Here is a 23,425-nt window from a genome sequence, read left to right on the forward strand (position 1 = left end):
AGCATTTTGGTTTGCTTTGTGATTCCAGTGAGAGTTTACCGGTGGCCACAAATCATAATTTATTTCATTAACACTAGCATTCATTTGGTATTTTTTGCAGATACAAACAGAGAAGTCTTTGCAAATTGGTACAGAAATTTCCCATGGCTTCAACAATGGAGATTACCAGCCTTTCAGCCGTAAATGATTTCTACTCTTGTATCCTTTGTATTTCTTTATAGTTCTTTGGACTTCATGACATGGAAATAACTTCAGTTAAAGTAATTAGCATTTGATTCTTTACTACTCTTTTTCTATTAGAATAAAAATGTTGTATTTTTTTGTGATATTGAACATCAGCCTGGGACATAAATTTTTTAGGACTGTAAGAGTTTGGTGCTGCTCAGAGAGCACTTAATACAACAGAGTCTTGATATGTATTTATCTGTCTTTTTGTCTATCTATATGCTTTTGTTCCTTTAGACCAGTTTAACTTTAACACAGAGAACTGTACAGATATTGTACTTACAGCTGGCAGCAACCGAGCACTGGAAGTTTTTGACCTCAATGCAGGCTGCAGCATAGCAGTGATACCAGAAGTTCATGCGAGATCAGTCCATCAGATCTGCCAAAATAAGGTATATACTTCATTGAGTTTTATTTGTAGTACCACTACCACTCCATCAACAAAGAAATTGGAGGCTAAAAATATAATTGATAGTAATCAATAGAGTTTTTTATACGTTGGGGAGGATGGGCAAGGTCATAAGTCTGTGTGGTAAAGGCACCCAGATCTCATTTGTTCTCTAGTGGAAAGCAAGGAGCAGTGAGAAAGACTGAACAAACTTGCTATTAGGGAAGTGTACATTACCCTTTGTCTTACTTGCACCAGACTGTACTACTGTAGTTCCGCAGGAACTTTTCCTTATGTAAATGTTCTTCTCTAAAGTTGAATCTGAAGTCATCTGATTTATTCTGAAACTTCAGAAACAGCAACCAAAAATAATAATTGCTCAGTACTGCAATAGAATAGATGACTTAAAACCCCTCATCCTCACTCTGTTTTTTACTTGAAGATTGATTTGAATGTTTGGAGGTCTTATGATACTGTACATGCTGGAATGCCTGCTGTGTTAGGTTTGGTTGAGTATGGTTCTTCATTCCCAGTTGGAAAGTCCTTGCTTCTGTGGGTTTAAAACAGTTCCTTATTACTACTTTTGTATGAAGCTTTGTGGGTTTTCCTGAGAGATATGATCTGTTAAAACACTTAAAATCGTGCTAACTCTTTCAGTACTATTTGTAACACATATAGGCTTAAAGTTCTGGCTTTTCTTTTTGCTTGGTCAGCTTAGTGGCTTCAGGTTATTTAATCAAGAAAAACCTTAAAGCTGTGGGCAAGTATTAACTTGGGAAAAAATCTAGAGGTATGTGGTATAGCAAAGAAAATTGACCATTTTTGGGGAAAATTATAGATCAAGGTTCTCTATTTTTTCAGTTATATAAAATTAATGCTTTAGATAAGTCAATAGGAAAATTACACAGCAACTATTTTGTTACAGTTGTATAATCTAAAGCTGTTAAAGTAAATATAATTTAGTGCATTTACGTTAAGATAATATGCTAAAATATTTTATAGACATAAAAATATGCAGAATGCTGTGTGTAAATTACATGCTGTTTAAAGCGTGAAACACATTGGAATCTAAGGTTAGCTAGTGATGAGGGGTGGTGCAATAGAAGCAAATCTGTGGAGTGAAACAGTTGATGCTGAAGATCCAGTGACTACAGAACAAAATTTATGAAGGTTTTCCTTTGGACTAGCCCTAGTCTCATCTTGTGGACTGAATGCTCATTAGTGATTGCAATATATACATTCCTGAAGTGCATTTTCTGGTTTACATTCATGCAGATCAGTTCCCACATTCCAAGACTGCTTTGTGATGCTACCTGGACAGTAGTAATTGGGGACAATCAGGAGATTTATTCTTTAAATAAATAATTTAAAAAAATCTATTTAGAAGGTCTTGTAAAACACTAACAAAGTGTGGGAGAAACCTGTTAGCAAATTATTAAATACATAGCATATTCTAGAAACATAGGTGAACAACATGACATTCTGTTATTTCTGGTTTTGGACAGCAGTAGCTGTAAGCAAGTATACATAATTTGTAATATAATGACTTCAATTTTAAATTGTTCTTTTGGTCTGTTCTAGAGATTGTTTGCAAGAATTGGCAATGTGTGAAATTCATCTCAGCCTGCAGTGTACTTGATTAAGCTTATTATATCATTTTGAATATGTTCTCTTCACAGCAGACGTTGTCTGATGTATAGTAGAACAGTATTCTGAATCTTCCTTTGGAACAGTTTAGCAGAAAATATTACAAATATATATATATGTATATTCATATAAAAGATTTGGCTGCACTGACTGTTATAAAGTGTATCTCAGAAGATGATGTGATGGGACACCCATTTTAATGGGTGTCTGTAATTCCTGTATCCTTTTAGAATTTTAATACTCTAAAAATGAAAATATATTTAAAAGATAATAAGTATTGGTATGTCTATGACTTATTAATCAAGAAGCATAGACTGGGAGTGAAAATTAAATAAATTTGTCATATTACTTGTATGTGCATATAAGCTGCTGTTTCTGTAAAGATAGTCACAGATTATTTTTATGACACTACAGAAATTCAGAATGCGCTATAGGGAAATGTTCAGAGGAACATCCAACATTTCAATATCAGCTGAATTTAAGAACTTGTTGCCTCACTCTCTTGTCTAATTTTGGAAATCTCTTTCTGTGGCCTATTAAATAAAATTAATGTAAAAGTCTTCTTTCTCTCAATCAAGAAACCCTTGTTTTGCTTATCAAAATCTGCAGTAACTTCAATGAAGCCAGAGTAGAATTCTTTATAGTTGCTCCTCTTGAAATCTGCCCAAAATATACCGGCTAACATCACTGAGTGTCCTTCCCCACTTGCCCCAAATTATCTAATGACCATAGGTGGTCAGAACCATCACTTTACATTTAATAGAATATAGCACATCCCTTGTTGCAGTGGCAGTTATCAGTGTGATGAAGCCTTGATCCAGTAATGGTATGTTGAAGATGATAAACCACCCTACTGAATCATTACTTGCCACAGCTTATCTTTCTTTCGTAGGAATGTTTTGAATCTTCCTGACCATGATTAGGTTGTAAAATCAGACTGTATCCTTGCCTGAGATATTCAATCTGCAGCCTCTGTACAGATGGAAGTACAGTTGATGAAAACTTGTCCCTTATCTAAAGCTTGAATTATGCAAGGTAATCTCTGTTCTTGTTAACACTTTGTGAAACATTGCAGATGAGTAGGTACTCATACAGGGTCCATACATAGAATAAGTACATGGAGTGTTTGCTATTGTAGGCTAGCAAATTGCTGCCAGTGGTCATTCTTTTCAGGTGAGGTGTGAATCTGATGGTGGTTCTGCCCATTCTTACTGACTCTTCTCCCTCTTCACTGGAGACAAGAACACGGGCAGCAACCAGATGGGGCTTCCAGCTTGTCTTCTATCTTGTCACTCTTCTGCCTTTTTCACTGGCAGCCTCTGTGATGACAGTACTGCCTCAAGCTTCCTGACATTTTTCTGGAGCTCCAGAATAACCAACCTATGGCTGAAGCCTGCTCCTCTGATCCTGTGCCACGTGGCCAGTTTACATCTCCAAACCTATTTCACCAGTTGAATCTAGGCTGTATCTCTCTATATCATTACAGGTGCTCTGCCTCTGCAGCTATGAGTCTTCACTTCTCCACATCCTACAACCTCTTTCCCCCCGGCTACTGTTCCAGTTATCCACAACCATGTAGATTACTGTTGTTCCCAGAGCTCCTTTGCCCTGATTACGTCTTCCCTTCTCACCTCCTTGAACCTCAGTGTCTTGCAAAGTTCCAGAGGAGACAGATGCAAGGACTGGAAGAAACTAGGTTTGGGAAGATAATGGCCATGAGGGAGAAGAAGGATGCAGGGAAGTGAAGAGAGCAGCATCAGTAAAGCTCACTCCCAAAAGGCTGGGGCTTCTGGTTTAGTATGAAGAATAATTCTAAACATCTTTAAATTACATGCAGTAGCACAGTTAGAAAGCCTTCCCGTTTTACATTCAGCTTTTAATGCAAAGGATTACTTCAGAAATGAAAAATTCAATAGTATCATGCTGAAGAAAAATTATAAGAATTGCAAGGAAGCTGGGGAAAAAATAGTCATTACTGTGATCCAGAGCAGAGAGAAATGTAAGAAAAAAATCTTGGCTGGTAAATCTTTAAAGACAGTAGTTTCCATATTTGCACCAGGTAAGAAGCTGCCCTATGTTGTTACATGTTTATAGTGAGATGAAGAATAATAAATACAGTGAAAATATATCTGCACACTAGCATCACATCATGATGGAAAGTATATATTGCTGTACTTAATCTTGCCTTCTTTATCTTTGTTAACTGTAGGAATAGCCAAATGTCTTAATACTACCCCGTTTGATTTGAAAACCTTAAATTGCAACAGTGATAGAAAGTAATATATGTCTCTATATACATACTGTATATATATGTATGTTAATAGATATATACATATTTTCACACTATACCTTTCCATCTATAGTATTTCAGTGACTTGATTGTGTTTTCTTCAGGTCTTTCCTTATATTCTACAGAACAGTATTTTGTGTTGTGAATTTTTGTTATTTTGTCAACATCAGAGAAGGGAAATCAGAGCAAGAATGTAGCAAGCATTCTCAGATGGGAGATAGATATTCTGAAACTTATAAAAAGGCCATTTTAGAGCTAAGCTTATGGAGCTGTGACAAATTTAAGGTATTGGATGAAGAAAAACAGTAGAAGGAAAAGAGGAAGCTGGGCAAAATCATAACAGAAAAAAACCCACCTAGGGAAGAAGTTGTTCTGGGTAGTGTGCTTACTACCAGATTTTTGTTTATATATTTGTATTACTTGTGGTACATTACTTCCCATTTGTCATCTACTTTAGATTAGTACAGTTATTTAGGATTTGATATATAAAGAACCCTTAGTCCTGGATCCAAAATAGTGCAACTTAGCTTACCAAAGTCCAGGAGACGAAACCACAGAAGATATGCTTAGCTCTTGAAGCTCCATATATGATTAAAGGTTACACAATTAAATTGCTTGCAGAACTTTAGGCCTTACACTGCTTGCTTAGAATGTCTATAATCTTGATTCAATTGAGCATATTAATGTTTATTATTCCAAACCTCAGTGTATTTTTGTTTCCTTAAAAAGCATTTTGGCACCAAATTCCCCTGAAGTGCTCGGGGCATACCATATAATGATGATACAAAGCTTATCTTTCTTTGTATACAGGTTCTTCCAGCAGCAACAAAACTAATTAAGCATCCTTTCTAAAGTATTTTAATCCTGTATCCTTAAATATCACCTTCCAAATCCACCACAATAACTCAATTTGACTGTTGTGTTCTTTATAACCTTCACCTCGCCACCACATGCACTTTCAGTTTTGTTCCCTAAACACTCCTTCCCTATCACAACCTTATCTTCTTGTCATGTCCTTCTTACTAGTTGACTGAGAGGCGTGCCATACTGCACACCTGTTCCAAATTACATTTATGTTGATTGGTTAATGGCTTGTCAAACAAAATCACTTTCCTTAATGGCTGTACTGGTTTGAATTTCTGTCTGCTAGTTACTCATTTACATGTATCTTGTGGAAATGTAATTATCATAAGACCTTTATCTCTCTGTCAGGTTGGATTTAAATAGTGAAGCAGGTTAAAAAAATTGTGGATGGGAATCAGCAGACAGTACAGTTGCATAAGCATAATTTAATCAGAAAACTGGGCTAAATACATGGTCCTGTGGAGACGTGGTGGTGATACTGCTCCAGGTTCATGTAATAGCTTACTTTTCAGAGTGTTTGCTTAGGAGCTGGGGGAAAGAGGTTCATTGTTCTCCTCAGTCTGCAGAAACTGGTGGCGATCTCCCACCTTTCAGTGACAGGCTGGTGTTGAGGGACCCTCCACTCTTTTCCCTGAACCTGTGTCTGGTTTCCAGACCCTACTCTCAGAACTGCTTATGATATTTCAGCACAGGGTGTTACTAGACCCAAGTGATGTCATCAAACTCCTTCTGAGGCAATGAGCAAATGTCACTCTTCTGGCTGTAGTAGCTTCACCTCACTCTGATAAGTAGCCTTTAGCCATCTTATACCAAGCCTGACAAGGCGAATATCCTAAGCTGGTAATAATGGATTTACACTGCTGTAAGTTGCTTTGTTCAACCAGTGATTTCCAACTTGACGATTTTGGTTTGATACATAAGATCACCTAAGGAAAACTGATTGTCAATGATTACCAAAGTATTATGTGTTTTTTCAGGGTTCCATTGCATTGCATTCTAACTTTTAAGAAACATAGTAAAATGAATTGATTGAAATAGCAAAATTGTGTTTCTGTCTTAGAGTTTAGGAACCTCTGAGATACAGAAATAGATGGCAATTTGAGATCAGACCACAAAGATTCAGAGCTTTAGTGATAGCAATACATTTGTAGTGCTGCAAAACATATTCTTTGAACAGGAATCTATCAGTATCAACCACAAATATTTGGATGGTATTATGTTCTTCTGGCAAACACAGTTATAGATTACATTCATTTTCAGAGAAACAACAAAGTTTCTAGTTTTCTGCCCAGGCCCTTTTGTTTCAAAATTCATTGGTCCATTAATTAGGAAATGTACATGATGTGAAGGCTGAAAAATGTTATAGGAAACTCAGATGTTTCAGTCAGTTAAGCTTTTCCTAGCCATAGTGACAAAACTGTCTGGAGGTATGTACTTGCCTGGAAGATGTGGAGCATTTTCTGAGACATCTGTTGATCGATGCCTTAGTATAAGCCAGCTGCACTGTTTGGATGATATCAATGGTGTTCATATGGAGTTAAGTGAATGAGGTAGGGGTTCTGTTGAACCATGTCCTTGGGGCCAAATTTTATGTGGAAGTTGCAATGTAGTTAGTCTAGATAGAAGCTGAGAAGGGATTACAGTGGTGGATGAGGAAGATGATGGGGCACAGGCAAGTGATTTGTCTGACAGAATGAAAGAATATAGTTTGAAGAGTGTGTTGGAATATGCTAGTTTTTGCATTAGATACTCATAAATTACAGACTATCATAAATTAATGGACTATAAAAACACAGAGGGATAATAAAATTCAGCTTGCATATTATCCCAAATAGTATATATTTTCTTTTCTTCTACAGCATATTCAGTAGCAAATGTAGTTTGAAGATACAAGTATAGCTTTATATTAGTAAAGTATATTACTGACAAAATGTCAGGAAAGGGAAGGAACAAAGGGATTACATTTCTTCTTACTTGCATTACTGTTAGTGTATTCTAAAGTAAAGGAGTAGTGCATGAAGTAAATGTGTATGTGTCTGTAGAACTTTTTGTATTGGACTCTGCGATCATTACTGACTGAAGAAAGGGATGGTGAGTAGAAGTTTCAAAAACACAAAAAGAAAGGGTGCTCTGTAACTTTAAATGAATACGATCCTTTGGAAAACTACTGTCTCTACAATTACTCTTTTTTTTATAGTTATACACAGCTAATGTGAGAATGTGTAGACTTTGTTGGGAAATCTGTTGCACAGTGCATTTTAGTTCATCTGTTAGAGCAGGCTGTGGTAATCCTTAGTTTAGGAAGGAAACCTGCTTAAAGCAAAGTAAATGAAAGCTCCTATAGTCTTTTTAATGCTGAGTGCCCCACTTTGTCTTGCTGTTTGAGGAATTCTATTAACTAAACACTAGAGCATTTTCCAGCTATATACCAGTTTTCATAACGAATAGAAGATTCCTGGCAGTGACGCACTGATTGCAGGAAATGGCCTTGAGGTTTCTGTGATGTATTCAGCCAAATCAAGAATGTGAATGTTGGGGAAAGCAAAGAAGGAGTTTTAACTGTTTATATTTAGCTCCCTAGAGAAAGAAGTTTGTAGCCAGCAAAAAGGCCAGGATTTGCCAATGTGGACATTAAAAAATCAGAGGTTTAAAGATGATAGACTGGATTTAATTATTTAAAGGTATGAAGCCAAAATCAGTCCTGTTATGAATGAATACAATTGCTACTGAAGTCAATGGAAAGTGTGCCCACTTATGCCAGGGCTAAACACGACATAATAAAATGTTGGACTACTCTGGTTGTCTGTGTTATGTAGTTTGGCTTTGTCAAGATAGTTCCTTAAGGTTTCATATTTGTACTTTTCTTGTTTCTCATGTAGATGAAAATTATATTTACCCTCCAAAAAAAAGTAACTTTAAATTAGAAATTGCTAGAATGTTCCCAGCTTGCATTATATATGTATATCTTCTGCTTTAATGTGAACATATTTTTAACTGCATAGTCATTGTCTGAATGGTAGTCTTCTAATTAGCTGATGGAATTTATGATTTGCTAATGAATGGCCATAGATCATTTCACATTTGTATAGCTGATCAATATTTTGGGTATGTCTATGAAAAAGTATAAAATATTTAGTTTGTCTTGACAACACGAAACTTCCTTGATATGAAGCTGAGCAATATTAATGCCTGGTGTGGTTTGCTGCCCTCCAGTAATAAGGCAGTCTTGAATGAACATAGAAAATATAATCTGAACTTTCCTTTAAGGATCTGGAAAAGTATTGAGGTACTACTGCTTTGAAAGGATTTTGATTATGGTAACATCAACCTTTCTTTGAAGACCTTGTAATGACTGCAAACAGATGTGAACTTAAGGTAGAGAACCTTATAGGGAGATATCATTTTGGAATGATTGTTTTTGAAGGGCCATCTTCTGAAGAAATGATGAATAGCAACCATAGGTCCAGGAAGTCTGTGTGAACTGAATCTTGTCAGCTACGCAAAGCCAAATAATGCTTCTGAAGTTCTGATAAAATATTGTTAGGAGTAGCTGAATCCAGTAGCCCAATGGAGTTGAGGCTGCTGTAGCTACCTGCCTCTGGCTCCAACCAGAAATGAGGCTGAGTTTGTATACCCGCTTGGCACATGTATACATATACACACAGCTGGCCACACAGATCAACAGAGACAGAAACATTCAGCATTCACATAAACAGGGCATGGCCAAATGCACTGACCAGCAGTCTGTTTACACACAACTGGCTCCTCTTTTTCCCTTTCACTGCTATTTCCCACCCTTGTTCCTCCACAAACCACTTTGATTCCTCCCTTTCCTCACCCTTATTTCCTCCCCTAAACACCCCATAATGTCTTGTGCAATAACAAAATTATCTTTCCCTACATCCCATAATGGATCCCATACCGGGATAGGTACTAATCCCCATCAGTCTGTGAGATGACCCAGAGAGCCTCTCCTGTTGACTCATCATGGTGGGTGTCACCCCTGGACCAAAGGGCTCATGGCTGTCCTAGGACAACACTGAGAGGAGTCAAGGCAGTGCTCCATTTCTCTGGCTGGATTATGGGGGTTCCTCCACATGCCAACTTTCCTCTGTGCTCCTTTGTGTGTGTGTGCAGACAAGCTTTTTATCACATAACCTAACAAATATTTATTGCTTATTTTTTAAATGGACTAAATTCTTCACTGAGAGGGAGGTCAGTCACTGGAACAGACTCCCCAGGGAAGTGGTCACAGCACTGAGCTTGTCAGAGTTCAAGGAGCATTTGGACGATGCTCTTAGTCATATGGTTTAATTTTAGGTAGTCCTGCAAGAAGCAGGGAGTTGGACTCGATAATCCCTATGGGTGCCTTCCAACTTGAGATATTCTATGATTCTATAAATATTTAGTGCCACGAGAATAGTTATTTGAAACTGATTTCATGTTTTACAGGGGTCATCATTCAGCACTCAGCAACCCGAAGCTTACAATCTTTTCATGACCACAGCTGCAGGTGATGGCATCAAACTGTGGGATTTAAGAACACTGAGGTAAGGCTGAATTAGGTACCTTGGAATAAAAAGCCATGCTTTATCTTTATTCAGAATTGTTACACTTGCTGTGATATACCAGTAGAAATTTGGATGTGGAATCAGAACTACAGTCAGACCTTTAAAAAAGAAAATTAAAGGCTAATTGGAATTTACTAATTTTAAGAGACTAAACAAAATGCTGGTTCCTCAGTTGTAGTTATTTATGTGGAAGCCATTATATGCTCAAGATTTATCACCCATGTCTTACCTACCTTTGTAGATCTAATTGTATATATAAAATAGTTTATTGAACTGAATGCTAATGGTATTTCCAAAACAGCATGTCATGACTGCTAAAGAAGGTAAAATTTATGATCCAGCTTTTAAAATATACAAGTAATTGTAACAACATAATTACAAATCATGCATGTAGTGCTATAAATTTGCATAATATGTTATCATAAACTCAGAATAAAATCATAGAATTGTTAAGGTTGGAAAAGACCCTTAAGATCAGCCTTTCAGTGTTGTACTTGGGAAAGCTGTGGGACAAAAGGATAGAATGGTTGGGAGGGAACATTGCTCAGGAAACGAAATACTTGGGGCAATCTCTGTTGCGCAGGCTAAAAGAATTATGTTTAAAAGAAAAGGGGTTTGGACAGGGAGGATGTTTAAATTTTAAAGAATAATTTCATATTTGCTTTGTGTGTATGTAAACATATATTTATTGAAAAATGTAATATAATTTTTCTAGTACTGAATTTTCTATTTAGGAAATGCTTAATGATCCTTTCATTTATTTCCATCTTTGCGGTAAGAATACATTAAACCTATAGGGGGCATGTATGTTCTTGCCAAAAGCATTGCTGTATTACCTGCACTGAATGTCAGAAAGTAATGAAACTAGAGACTGCTGGGGTTGGAATCTGTTACCTTCTTATGTTTTTCTAATAAGTTGCTCACACTGTGTTGCTGAAGAGTAATGAAAAAGTAGAAAGGTTTTCACAGATCACTTATCTGTCTCTTTGTTTCTAAATACTAATATAAGTAGACCAGGTGAATGGTAAAATAGTTAAAGTGTAAAATCTGGGCAATCAATTAAATGAATATGTCCTGGGAAGAGGGGAATAATTTATGTATGTTCTTGCTCTATATTTAATTTGGCAAAGTTGTCGTATTCTAGTGTCCACTGAGTTCTGTTAGCCAAACTTCAAAACAGTAATGCAAGTCCTTAATGACACATATTTAAGGGTACTTATTAGGTATTATGTATATGTGTGTGTTTGTTACACATCACACAGTGATCAATGGTAGTAACTATTGTGGAGAAGAAATGGAGAAAATAAATAATTATTTTTCACTTACTAGTAACTTTCAGGGAAAAAAAACCAATTTTTAAAAATGAAAATTTCTCTCATTGCTCAGACCAGAGATTGAGTCTTCTGTATTTTAAAATCCATTCTTGAGTTCTCATAAGGAGGAAAACTGTTCACTTTTTCCTAATGTGTTCTCCAGGTGTTTTTCACATAAATAAATTTGAAATGGCTGCGTTTGGAAAGCTCTATCTGAACTTGGAAAAAGTCTCCACTGAAGTGTTAGGTCTACTATAAAGTTACACAGACTGAAAACTTTTGCCTTTTTTTTTGTTCATAGGTCTTGTCCAATCAAATCCAGTCCATCCCTTGCACTGTTGGGTGCTTACAGGAGAGATTAGTTCCTAAACAATCTTATGGTGGGCCAGTACCTTCAATCTCTTAAAGTTGTTGATTTGTAAAGTTGGTGCATCAGCCATTATTGTGTTTGAATGATCCCTCTGGAATGACCTCTCTTTATTTCTGCTTTGGGTTTGCCAGAATAGGGTTTGTTTAGTGAAATCTTTGTCCAGTGTTCTTGAAATATAGCAAAGGTAAGTCCACCTTCTCATTTATACTGTTTACAGTGTTGTGGGTAGTAACACTCACTGCAAGATCTCAACTTTATTGTTTGTTGATTTTGCTTTAAATATTTGCCCTAGACATCCACAGTGCAAAATGTTTTGCTTTTGTTTAATCTGCTTGTTGCCCTTAATGAGTTCTATCCATTGTTACTTTATTTAATGATACTGTAAAGTATGAAACTCTGATTAAATAAGAAAAAAACCTCCAGCATGGTGCTCTTGAAAACTGCAGTTGAAAGCATGGGAAATCATTTTCAGAGTAACTCTGCACAATTTCCCTGGGACTCTTAGTTGTTTGTTTTATTCACTTTCTTTGATGATGGTTCCTTTTTTTATTCTTCTGACATGCATTCCTTTTCTCATAATTGACTGAGAAATCATAGCAGAATGTTCAGGTTCTTTTTTGATCTTTCCTTGGAGTAAATCTTCAGACATGTTAACCTGGCCTGCAGCTTTATAGGTTTTGAATGTATTGATTTTTTTGCTCTGAGTTCCACAAGAATTTTTCCATTCAGTCTGTATTATCAAACTACATTTTTTTCCCCAGTGAAATTCATTTAACTTATCTTTTCTTTTGTTTTTGAAGTTGATGAGAGTATTTTGCAACTTCCATTTTCACCATCCTTACTGGATAAAGCTATGAATCTGTCTGTCTCTTTCACTATTGATGATCTGGAGGCATTCCAAGATTGCTTCAGAGAGTGCCAGAAAGTCTTATGGGTTCCTCTGAAGGTGGTACAAGAAAAGGCATTTTAACTTTCTGATGTTGTCAGCCAACCTCACACAGCCAGGTCATCTTGCCAATAAATGAGGGAATCTTGGACACTGCTAATGACTTTTGGATTTACTCAGACTCTTGCTTCATTTGCTTTGAAATGCACGGATTTGTAAAATTTCATCTGAAGATCTGGAATATTTTTGTACTTCTGCATTATCCTCATTTATAACTGTAGCTAAGAAAAGCTCCAGACAATCTACAAAGCAGACTTATGAATAAAGAACCAAGGAGAGTAGATCTTTTTGGAAGAAGAACCAACTCTGGCTACTCTTCTTCCAGGTTAGGGTAATGAACTACGAGGCTTTATGAATACATGCATTAGGGTAAGATAATGACCTTTGACCAACTTCCAAGACATTGTGAAGAGCTATTTAAGTCTATCTTGTCTAAAAGAGTGGCTATTTGGAGAACAAGTAAACATACTTTCTCTTGGGTCCAAAGTGGAAGCAGTGAACACTGAGGTGCAATGGGACTCTGAATGAGAAGAACATTACAGTTACCAGCTCTAGGATTACCAAGAAAGAGTCAGACAAACATTTAATGATCAGGAGGTACAAAAGGTTGATGTATGCTTACAGTTTTTGAAGGAGTTTGTGTTCTTTATGATGAAACATTGTAGACTCTTAATTGTCTGTAAGACACAAGAAACTTTACCATTCTACCTCCTTCTGCTGTCTCTCTGTTGAATGCATTTTAGAGACATCACAACTCATTCTGAAGTCAGGAATCTAACAATGATTCATAGGGATCTGTATCTATTGTCTCCACCACTTAATTTTAATCTTTTGGGAAAGTCTGGACTGGAATGACACAAGTTGGTGACTCCTATAGATCACCCAGGCTAGACATATCAGAAAATTCCAATACACTAAGCCTCCTTATCTGCAGTCCCGCCTGTTTTTAGTGACTATGTTCATGAACATATGGGGCAGTGAGAGACAGATATATTTCAGCATCCCAGTGCTGTAAAACTAATGTATAGAAAGAGTGCAGAAACGTAGGAATTAAGGAAAATTCCACTCCCTTACACAGTAAACCCATAACAACCCAAAATGGCAGACTAGACTAAATACCAGCTGCTTTAATATGTTCATATGTCACTTAAGTTTCACATGGTAGCTTTTAATTCTGTTTTACCAGTCTGGATCCCTTCGATTTCTCATTTCCTCCCACTTGTAGATTAGATAATTCTGTGCATTAAAATATCCAGAAGAATGGAAGTTTCCTTCATTCACTACGTTAGGAGGAAACTATCAATTCAAAGTGTTTCCCTCTTCACTTTGTTAAATGCATTTAGAATATTGACTAAATACTTAATTGTAGTACCAGCTCACATTCGCTGGCAAAGGTACATGATGAGTTACCCTCATCTTCGTGACTGCCTGATATTGAGAAAAATCAACTGTACAGATTTCTGCAGCAGTTTGCTGTTTCCCTTGCATGATTCATTCCAAAGAGTCACTTTCCAAAGAGAGGTTCTAGAATGTGAAGTAGTGTAAGCTTTTCTTCCCCAAGGTGGATTTCAGATCTTTTGCAAAGCTTTTAGGCATTTATGTGGACCTTCCTCGCTCATCAGTAAAATGTAGCTGAAGTCATGGTGCAGTAAGGCTTCTTTGTGAAACTAATTGTATGGCCTGGCTTGGTCTCAGATTTTCAGATGTATCTTTACTCGAGTTACAGACTGCACTGTGAGGGTCCTGAGTGCACCACTGGGCCTTAATTGCCCTGACCAGCCTTGGACTCCCACCCATGCACTCTCTGCTCCTTGCTTCAGGCACTCCATTTAAGCCTAGGCCTGGACATTTAGTCCTTGCCTGAACTATGTTGTCAGTGTACCTGTTTCAAGTCCTGCCTCTGGCCTTGTTTTCTGCATGGACCTTGACCTACCTTGTAGGTAGTTTGCTTTGAGTTGTGTAGAGTTGTGTCTCCAGCAGACCCATGTTGCAGTCTTGTCTCCAGCTCTGTATCTGCCTCCATCTCCTGCTGCTCCTGACTGGAATCCTGGGATGGACCCTGGACCTGGTTCATCACCTCACTTTTTCTGGGACTGTCAGTGGACCTTGTTATCAGCACACTACTCTGCCCATCCTATTCAGATATGGTGGGACGGTGCCTTGGTTGCTGAAGACGCTGTGCTATGATCACCTTTGGCTTCTAACTCATTTTCTGTTTTGTAGCAGCCCTGCTCTTGCTGCGCTCTGACATGCATATCCACTATGATATTTATTTCTCACATAAGGTGCTTAGGTCTGCAAAATGCACACTAAGGAATGCCTTATAATGTTTTTATTTTTGTTTGTGCTCAAAAAAAAAGTGCTGATAAGTTGGTCCTGGTAATTACCAAGCATGCGATCCATGTAGTTAATTGGAATCCAATTAATGTTCTAAGCAACATTCCTAACTCGAAAGTAATTCCTTCCACTTCTGAAAGGGATAGTAACATAGGTAGTATATATACAGAAGCCATGCACTGATGAATTTGCTGGATTGTGAGCACAATCAGCATATGAATATGCTGATCATTCAAGCTAGGTGAATAATTGAATAAAGATTTACTGATTTTGCAGAGGTTATCCCATAGAAACATTTTTGTGTGAGTGAAAAGATGCTCAGGTCTTTTCACGTTCTAAGACATGAAAAAATACTCTGTCTCTGCTTTTATCAGCCATTGCCGCCTTTTTGAAGGAAGAACACCTGCATCAACAGCAGACTTCTTAATCTAAGACGCTTAGTGTTTGGCAGAATATGAGATGAAACAAGGCACAAGTTGTCTTTGGAACTGCAGCTTGGGTGTTTTTTACATGTCGCTGTACAATATCTATTCAGTAATTCTTCCTATCTCTAGCTGACCAAGAAGACATAGTTTCTATAAATTTCTGAGGAAAAGGCCTTTCAGAAAGGGCAAGAAGGAGGACCCAGGGAACTACAGGCTGGTCAGCCTCACCTCAATCCCTGGGAAGGTGGTGGAGCAGTTAATCCTGGAAACTATTCCAGGCACATAAATGACAAGGTATCAATCAGGAGTAGTCAGCATGGATTCACCAAGAGGAAGTCATGCTTGACCAATTTGATAAACATCTATGATAAAATTACTGGCTTGGTAGATGAGGGGAGAGCAGTGGATATTGTCTACTGTGACTTCAGTAAGGCTTTCGACACTGTATCCATAACATCCTTATAGAGAAGCTGATGAAGTATTGGCTGGATGAGCAGACAGTGAGGAGGGTTGAAAACTGTCTGAATGGGAACCTCAGAAGGTGGTGATCCGTGGCATGAAGTCTAGTTGGAGGCCAGTAACTAGCAGTGTACCCCAGGGATCAGCACTGGTTCCAATCCTGTTCAACGTCTTCATTAACTATCTGGATGATGGGACAGAATGTAGCAAGTTTGCTGGTGACTCAAAACTGGGAGGAGTGTCTAATATACTGGAGGGTTGTGCTGCCATCCAGAAGGACCTCAACAGTCTGGAGAAATGGGCTGACAGGAGCCTCATGAAGTTCAGCAAGGGGAAGTGCAAAGTCCCTTGGCACCAAGTACAGCCCACAGGCACCAAAATATGCTGGGGGGAGTAACTAGCTGGAAAGCAGCTTGCAGAAAAGGACCTGGGGATCCTGGTGGACATCAAGTTGAAGGTGAGCCAGAAATGTGCTCTTGTGGCAAAGAAGACTAATGACGTCCTGGGCTGCATCAGGAGGAGTGTTGCCAGCAGACTGAGGGAGGTGATATTTCCCCTCTGTTTAGGATTGGTGAAGTCACACTGGTTTTATGTGAGCAGTGGGGTTGGATAAGATGACCTTCAGAGCTGCCTTCCGACCTCAACCATGATGTGACTCTGTGATTCTATGAAATTAGTGTTTGCTCTTCTCTACTTGCCACAGAAATATAGAGATGGGAAACTTGCTGGGAGAATTGATATAATGTTGAATAAGAGAGAAGGATGGACAACAACAGCTGAAATTGGGAATTAATTTAAAAGAAAGGAATGGGACAGTTGTGCTATGCCATCAGATGTGCTCATTATCTACCCAGAGGTGGGGAGAGCAGGGAAAACTTATTACTGCCCTTTTTAGAGGTCTGGGCTGCTACTATGGTAGGTGTGAGGAGGTAGATGTTACAGCTGCTAGATTACTGTTGCAGGTGACGAAGCCATAATCACATTAACACCTTTGGTGGCAGGAGCACCCTACCTCTGACTCACGCTCTGAACAGCTAGGGAATTGAAGCTCAGCTGCTCTAATGTTGTTTGCTGCTGCAATAGCCATTCTTCATCTCTTTCTGGAAAAAAGGCAGTGCATGCTCATTGTACCAGAGTGAAGATATTTGAAGAATATTGGACTACTTGAATTTCTTCTGCAGAATACGCAGATGCATGATAATGCCTTGATGCACAATCCCAGAGAAAGCCAGTTTCGCCCTCTCTCAGCCTCTGAAAAGATTTGCCAATTGTATAAAGATAGTTTTAGACATTAAGGTTAAATGTCCAACTAGTATTATGATCCTTTGCAACTAGATCATAAGCTCCCCTGGCAACATATTTTAGTAGAATTCCTGCAGCCACATGGAACTCATTTCATACATTTTCTAACAATTACACTTAGAAAGCCTTAGGGTCAGACATGCAGTTTGAATGAATGGCCCTTCGATTTTCAGATACTTTTCAGTTTGCATCTCCACTGTGAACTAACTGCTTGACATCATCCTGAGCAAGATACACATATACACATATTCAGAATTTGATTACTTCTTGGTCTTCTCTGAATGTGAGGATCCCATGATTTGCCATCTTTTTTTCCTTGGAGCTTTGAGTCTTGTCATCTGGATTCTGAGGGAAAAAGGGATAAAGCCGTGGTTGGAGTTCCTCCAAGTTTGGGACTGGGGATGCATGAAAGTATACAGGATAGGGAACATGTGGTCCCTGCTGGATGCTGTTGGTGAAAACGTGCTGAGCTCCTATGTGAGGGGTTTAGTGTGTGTTTAAAATGAAACCCATGTGTACAGAACATCTAAGGTAGCTACTACTGCTGTCAAGTTATACTCGATTTCGTAGAGCTTCAGTGGATCTGCTGGTACTGAAGGGTCTCTGAACAAATACCAGAGCACTGGAACAAAGTAACAGAAAACAAGGAGAAGTGGTTAAAAAAGAAAACTTTGATTACAGTAAAGATATTTTTTTAATGCAGCAAGTAGAATGAAGTAGACTTATTTGTGAGATTATTCCCCAGTTTATAAAGACATGCACCATTCTGGTATCTTTCTCTTACAAAGACAGAAAACATGTTACTTTTTTTTTCTAATATTCTGCAAGTTGTTTGCAACATAAAAAGATACATATTTTGGAATGTAGACTAAAAGCTGTACAATGGAGAACATAGGGAAAACTTGGCTGTTTGCTGTCCCATGCAATTACCAGATGTTTGTCATGGTAACCCCTGAAAAGCTCTGACCAGAAAAGCATTCTTAGGAGGCTGGACAGCATGCCAGCTGGCCACGTAAAGCTTGCAATATCCACAATAAGTTTGATCACCACCTGTTGCTACTTAAAAAAAAAACAAAACCAAAAAAACCCAAAAAAAACAGGAGAAAAAAAGCCTGAAATAAGACAAATCCTAGAATAAGCTAAAATTATACACATAATATCCATTTATTTATTCTAGGATTTTTTTATCCACTTTTTTCCATTGCTGTGATACCTGGAGATAGCTGGAGTTAATAGATTGCATAACAAAGTTTCTACTGGATTCTGTGGAAAGTTTAATTGAAATCAGTTTTTTTAAATGTCTTTTTAGAGCAGGATTTTGAGGGGGTGGGGAAGTAGCAATACTTGTAATAGAACATACATCCTGATTATAATGGGAAAGCTGAACAGGAAAACAAGTAAGAAAATAGAATCCATGATGTTAGTTAGTACTGTGGCTGTGCTAGCACAAAGAAAAGTGGCACTGTCCTATGACTCAGACATTGCCTTATATTGCTGTGGTATAGCAGAAAAAAGATCAGTGAAAGCCTCGGAATCATGTCAGTTCTTATGTTTCCATTTATATGTGGAGTAATTGAGTTATTGGTCACAGATGCAGAGGAGTCAAATTCTTTTGAAAGGAAGTTGTTTGCAGTGATTAGTAGACTCTTCTGTGAAGAAGAAACACCTCGTTGAGGAAGTTAGCTTTTACAGGCCCTGAGAATGAGGTCTTAAACACTCAGAACTAGTCCTGAAGGCCAGTGCTCTACTTAAGGACGAATGGTGATCCTGAAGGCGTATTCAGGAGGGACAGAGGATATATAAATTTTATTTGTTTTTCTCATGAGAAAATTTCTTTCACGGGATGCCATTGTATCTTACAAGTATAAGATTAAAAAGAAACTTTTTCTTCAAATAAATATCTCTACGAACATTGTCCATGAACATATTCAGCCAAATATGTGCTATCTGTGAAAGTTCAGAGTTAGGCTCTGTAAAATGGTGTATTGTCATACATTCGAAAGTGTCTTTTTTTATGCTTTACTAAGTGATAGCCATTGGATCAGTCACAAAGTAATGTTTTTCTTTAAGTATGCCTGTTTCACCTGGGTGAATGAAATCAACTTGGCATTCAGTGCATTCTTACACATACATGCGTGTCTAAACCAGAACAACGTGGTATAAAAATTTAGAGATTTCTGCACATGGGTTCACTCAATTGAATTAACACAGCATCTGTGATTTCACTGGCCAGGAAAAAGTGTATATCACAGGTGTTGGCAGGAGATGTTACTCTTTCAAATTTGTTCCTGGATCTAGCATACATAAAAAAAAAGAATGTGTGACAGCTGTATTATGACGAAGTATATGAATTTGTTCTATAAGGAGAAGGGCAGGTTGATAGCATACATAATAAAAGCAAAAGAAGAATACAGATTATTATAAGTCTGTTTTGAAATGATACCTTGTGGGTATAAAAATAAAGCTCTGAAATGAGTTATACATATGTAAATGATAATTCTGAATGGGGTTGAAACTTGTATTAAAATGTCTTTTAACATTGAAGCAACTCTAAATACAATTTTTTTCCTTAGTTTTGTAGTGACTACAAAGCTATCACAGTTCTTTACAACTACAGATTTTTTTTTAGATGGATATTAACCTTCATCTCATTAAAAACATTATTATTTTTTAAATGGGCCAAGTGTGCTCAGCTATCAAAAACTTACTCCATGATGCTACCTTGCAATACTAACATGAAAAGTAGGAAATTAATTCCTTGCATTGAATTTAAATGCATTCCTTCCTTTAGACTATATTAACACAGATAGGTAAGAAGTTTTCTACAGTTGTAGGGTGGATAGCTAGATTTATCAGTTTGGAATGTCATTTGGATATTGCCTTTCTTGAATTTACAAGATATAATAAATTAGGAATGTAAATAGAGCAACACAGATTAAATATCCAGATTTGAGTGTAAGAAAAGCAAGCAATAATTATTTATGTTATGATTCCACATGCTGGATCTTCATTTGATATAAATTACTTGAGGGAGTTTTCTAAAGCTTCACAGAGCAGACTGGCTTTCACAACACCGTCCCCTTAATGCAGAGGAGTTTGGCTTTCCCTGCTGAGATGGCTAACTAGGGGTAGCTTAATGGTAGGCATCACAGCTTCTCATTACTAAATACTAATCATGTTTCTATCTTTGTAAACTAAATAAGGCCAAAGCATGGTTTTGGGCATTGTACTGGGGTAGTTTTGTGTGTTCAGTTTATTTTTAGTTGTTAATATTCTTTAATGTTTTTCAGTTTTGTCAAAATCCTACAGCAGATATATTTAAAACTTAATTTGTGGATTTGCCTTAGTAAATTTGTAGACTAAGAAAAATGGATGAAACTTCAGCAGGATTTAATGAAAACGGCATTAGAAGAGCTAGTTTTTAGTTGGTGTTAATAAGACTGAAATTTCTCTGAAGGTGTGAACGACATTTTGAAGGACACAGTAGCCACTGCTATCCATGTGGAATTGCAGTATCTCCTTGTGGACGGTTTATAGCCAGTGGATCAGATGACAAGTGTGTAAGTAATGTTTTTGCTTATTTTCCTTCTAAACTATAAGAGCTACTCATATTGTACACAACGTAGTTTTTTAATGCATGTTTCTAGCATTCAGCTTAATGTGCAAAACTGAGGTCTATTAAACTTTCATATACTTCATTTATATGCAGCAGTTACATATGATTTCTGATCTGTATGTTCTTTATTTTGCCTGAAAAATCCCTGAACAACCAAATCTTAGTGCTCAAAGTAGTCATTAAAAGGCTGCTTCTAAAAGTTTTCATAGTGCTTGACTCTGAATTGTCACATGCCATCAAAGATGAAAAGAACGGTATCCTCTGTAGCACAGCTTTATGTAGTGTGTGCATATCTGGCCACTAGAAACTATGTAGCAACTACACATTAATTTACTTAAGCTCCCAAATTTAGGGTGATGAATCTTTCATTACTGGTTTCTTATGAACCAGTCAGCTGAATACAAAATGAAAAGTCATTCTACTGTAGTTAGAACTTTTCATAGTTCACAGCGTAACTTTGATTGTGTGTTTCCTCCCCAGACAGGTTCTCTTCTCATTCAATGTCAACTGTATTTAAATTATTAGACTTAGCAAAGAGTCCTGAGTAAACGTGTATTACTACCTTTTTGAGTATGCACCTAATTTTAATTTAGTAAGTCCTGCATTGTTGGCACAATGTTTTTCTTGGTGTTTGCTAGGAGATAGATGATTGCTAGCTTGTAGTATAGGCCTTTGAAACTGGGCTGGGGTTGGGTTCATTGTAAACACGTCCTTTCAAAACAGCTGGGTAGGAAAGCTGTTTAACTTTCTTCTAGGTCTTTCTAAGTGACTCATCAGTACTATGACACAGGGTTTCTGGTCAACTTCAAATTCAGAACAAGAGGAATATACTGTAGTGGCTAGTTTTGAAATACTGGCTCAAATCATGTGTGAAGGTTAGAGGTTTTATTGGCAGATTGCTAGAGGTTTGGCAATAGCTAATGTGTGCTTGATGTTTCCATGATAAAATATATTTTTCAAGTTTCTGGTAATTTGCATTTCAAAATGTAGTTTGCAATGCAAAGGAATGTTTTTTTACATTGTCTGTGAAACAAAATGAATCTAATATTGATCTCAGCTCATGACGTATATGATATAAACATATTTAGTCAAGATTACTAATTAAGGTTGATTTTGAATAGTATAAAAGGAGATGCAGTCACAAGACCTTTTGTCTACTTTTTTGCATTGAGGCTATTGTTTGGAATTACTGCTGATACAAGAAAAGAAAGTCATAGAGCATGATTTTGCCCTTACTCCAAATTCTTGGCACATGATTGCTCGTCATAGGAAGTTGAATAACTGGACTGCATCCTGCTCCAGTTGGCATGTGGTCCTTGGTGGGCACAGTGCCAATCAATACTTCTTAGTGTGGCTCCTGGGTTGGAATTTTGCATAATTTGCATTGTATATCTGTAGACAACTTTCATTGTTCTTCTTGTAGCCTCAGGAAAACTGAGTCAAGTTTCAGACTCTTGCTACAACTGTACTGTTAGGGCAAAATACAGTTTGGGGGCATTTTTAGGATGCTTCTCTTTGAAATGTTGATACTGGATACACTTTTGTGTTTCCTTCTGAACAAGAAAATTGAAGATGGAACTGAATAGTCCATTCATATTGTTAAACTAATAACATCCTGACAGATAGACTGATGTGCAACTGGACCAGTTTTAAGAATATCAAGAAGCTACATATTTTTGCAGATTGTATTCTATGAGTTAATGTTAATTGGAATTCAAAAAGCTGCATAAAAATTCATCAGTGTGGATACAAGTGTTATCCTGAAATAACGCATTCTGGAAATAAGTTATGTAACTTTCCACTGACCAGCAACTGCATCTTCAATCATCTTGGAGTTTAATTTTTCAAGTGCAATGCTTGCACCCTGTGGTTAACAAATATGATTGATTTTAAAGCCAAAAGAGGCAGAATTGGAATATAATTGAGAGACATTAATCTTAAACTGCCTTTTATATTTCACAATAGTGTTTGACAGAGAGGAATATGTTGGCTGCATTGATTAATAGCAAAATCAAAACCATATTCCTACAGGGCATAGAATCAGAAAATGAAAATATGTTATTGTAAGCAAAGAGATGCAAATTCTGTCTGCTTTTTTCTCTACTTACAAAGTACATGACCTATTTTATATGAGAACGGCTTGGTATAGCTTCTGTGTGGCTGAAGTAGCCACTTGTTTTTATTTGAACTGTTTTTGTGTGTGTTAGTATGAGATTTGTACATACTGTAAATCATGGGTTGAAAGTGTTCCCCTAACTGATTACTCCAACTTCTTTAAGAGAACCTTTGTCAAGACCTGTGTGGGACCTGACAGTCTGATCAAAGCAGGTACCCACAGTATCCTGGTTTTGAACAGTGATTATCATAATTCATTGTGATTAGAAAACATGGAAAGTTAAACATTTCTAATATCAGATCTTCTCTTCATCTTAAATAGCCTCAGGTTACAAGTGACATGGGTTGACTTTTTCTTAGCTGAATACACATAATATTTTAATTTCTAACCATTTTACAAGTGGGCAGTTTGAGGTTTCTGACTATCAGACAATAGTATTAAGGATGTTGGACAAATACTCTAAGTGGGTTTAGATTTCCATTTTCCTGGGCTCTGTACAAAAATGTTTACGTAAACATTTGTTTGACCAAAGAAGTCTTAGTCTAAAAGGACAGAA

The 23,425-nt window shown here is 37.2% G+C and overlaps 1 protein-coding gene across 1 annotated transcript in view; it reads left to right on the forward strand.

The window, feature by feature from the left end:
• The window catches only part of WDR27 (WD repeat domain 27), a 73,612-nt gene that overhangs the window by 38,260 nt on the left and 11,927 nt on the right, over positions 1-23,425 (forward strand). Inside the window, exons 19-22 of the mRNA XM_087776155.1 lie at positions 101-198; positions 496-617; positions 9,867-9,964; positions 20,595-20,697. Coding sequence (XP_087632281.1) covers positions 101-198; positions 496-617; positions 9,867-9,964; positions 20,595-20,697 — 421 coding nt within the window. The remainder of the gene's footprint in view (positions 1-100; positions 199-495; positions 618-9,866; positions 9,965-20,594; positions 20,698-23,425) is intronic.

This window comes from Nipponia nippon, unplaced genomic scaffold (assembly GCF_047370975.1).
Source record: "Nipponia nippon isolate SJK-2023a ecotype South Korea unplaced genomic scaffold, ASM4737097v1 scaffold_4, whole genome shotgun sequence".
Classification (NCBI taxonomy): domain Eukaryota; kingdom Metazoa; phylum Chordata; class Aves; order Pelecaniformes; family Threskiornithidae; genus Nipponia; species Nipponia nippon.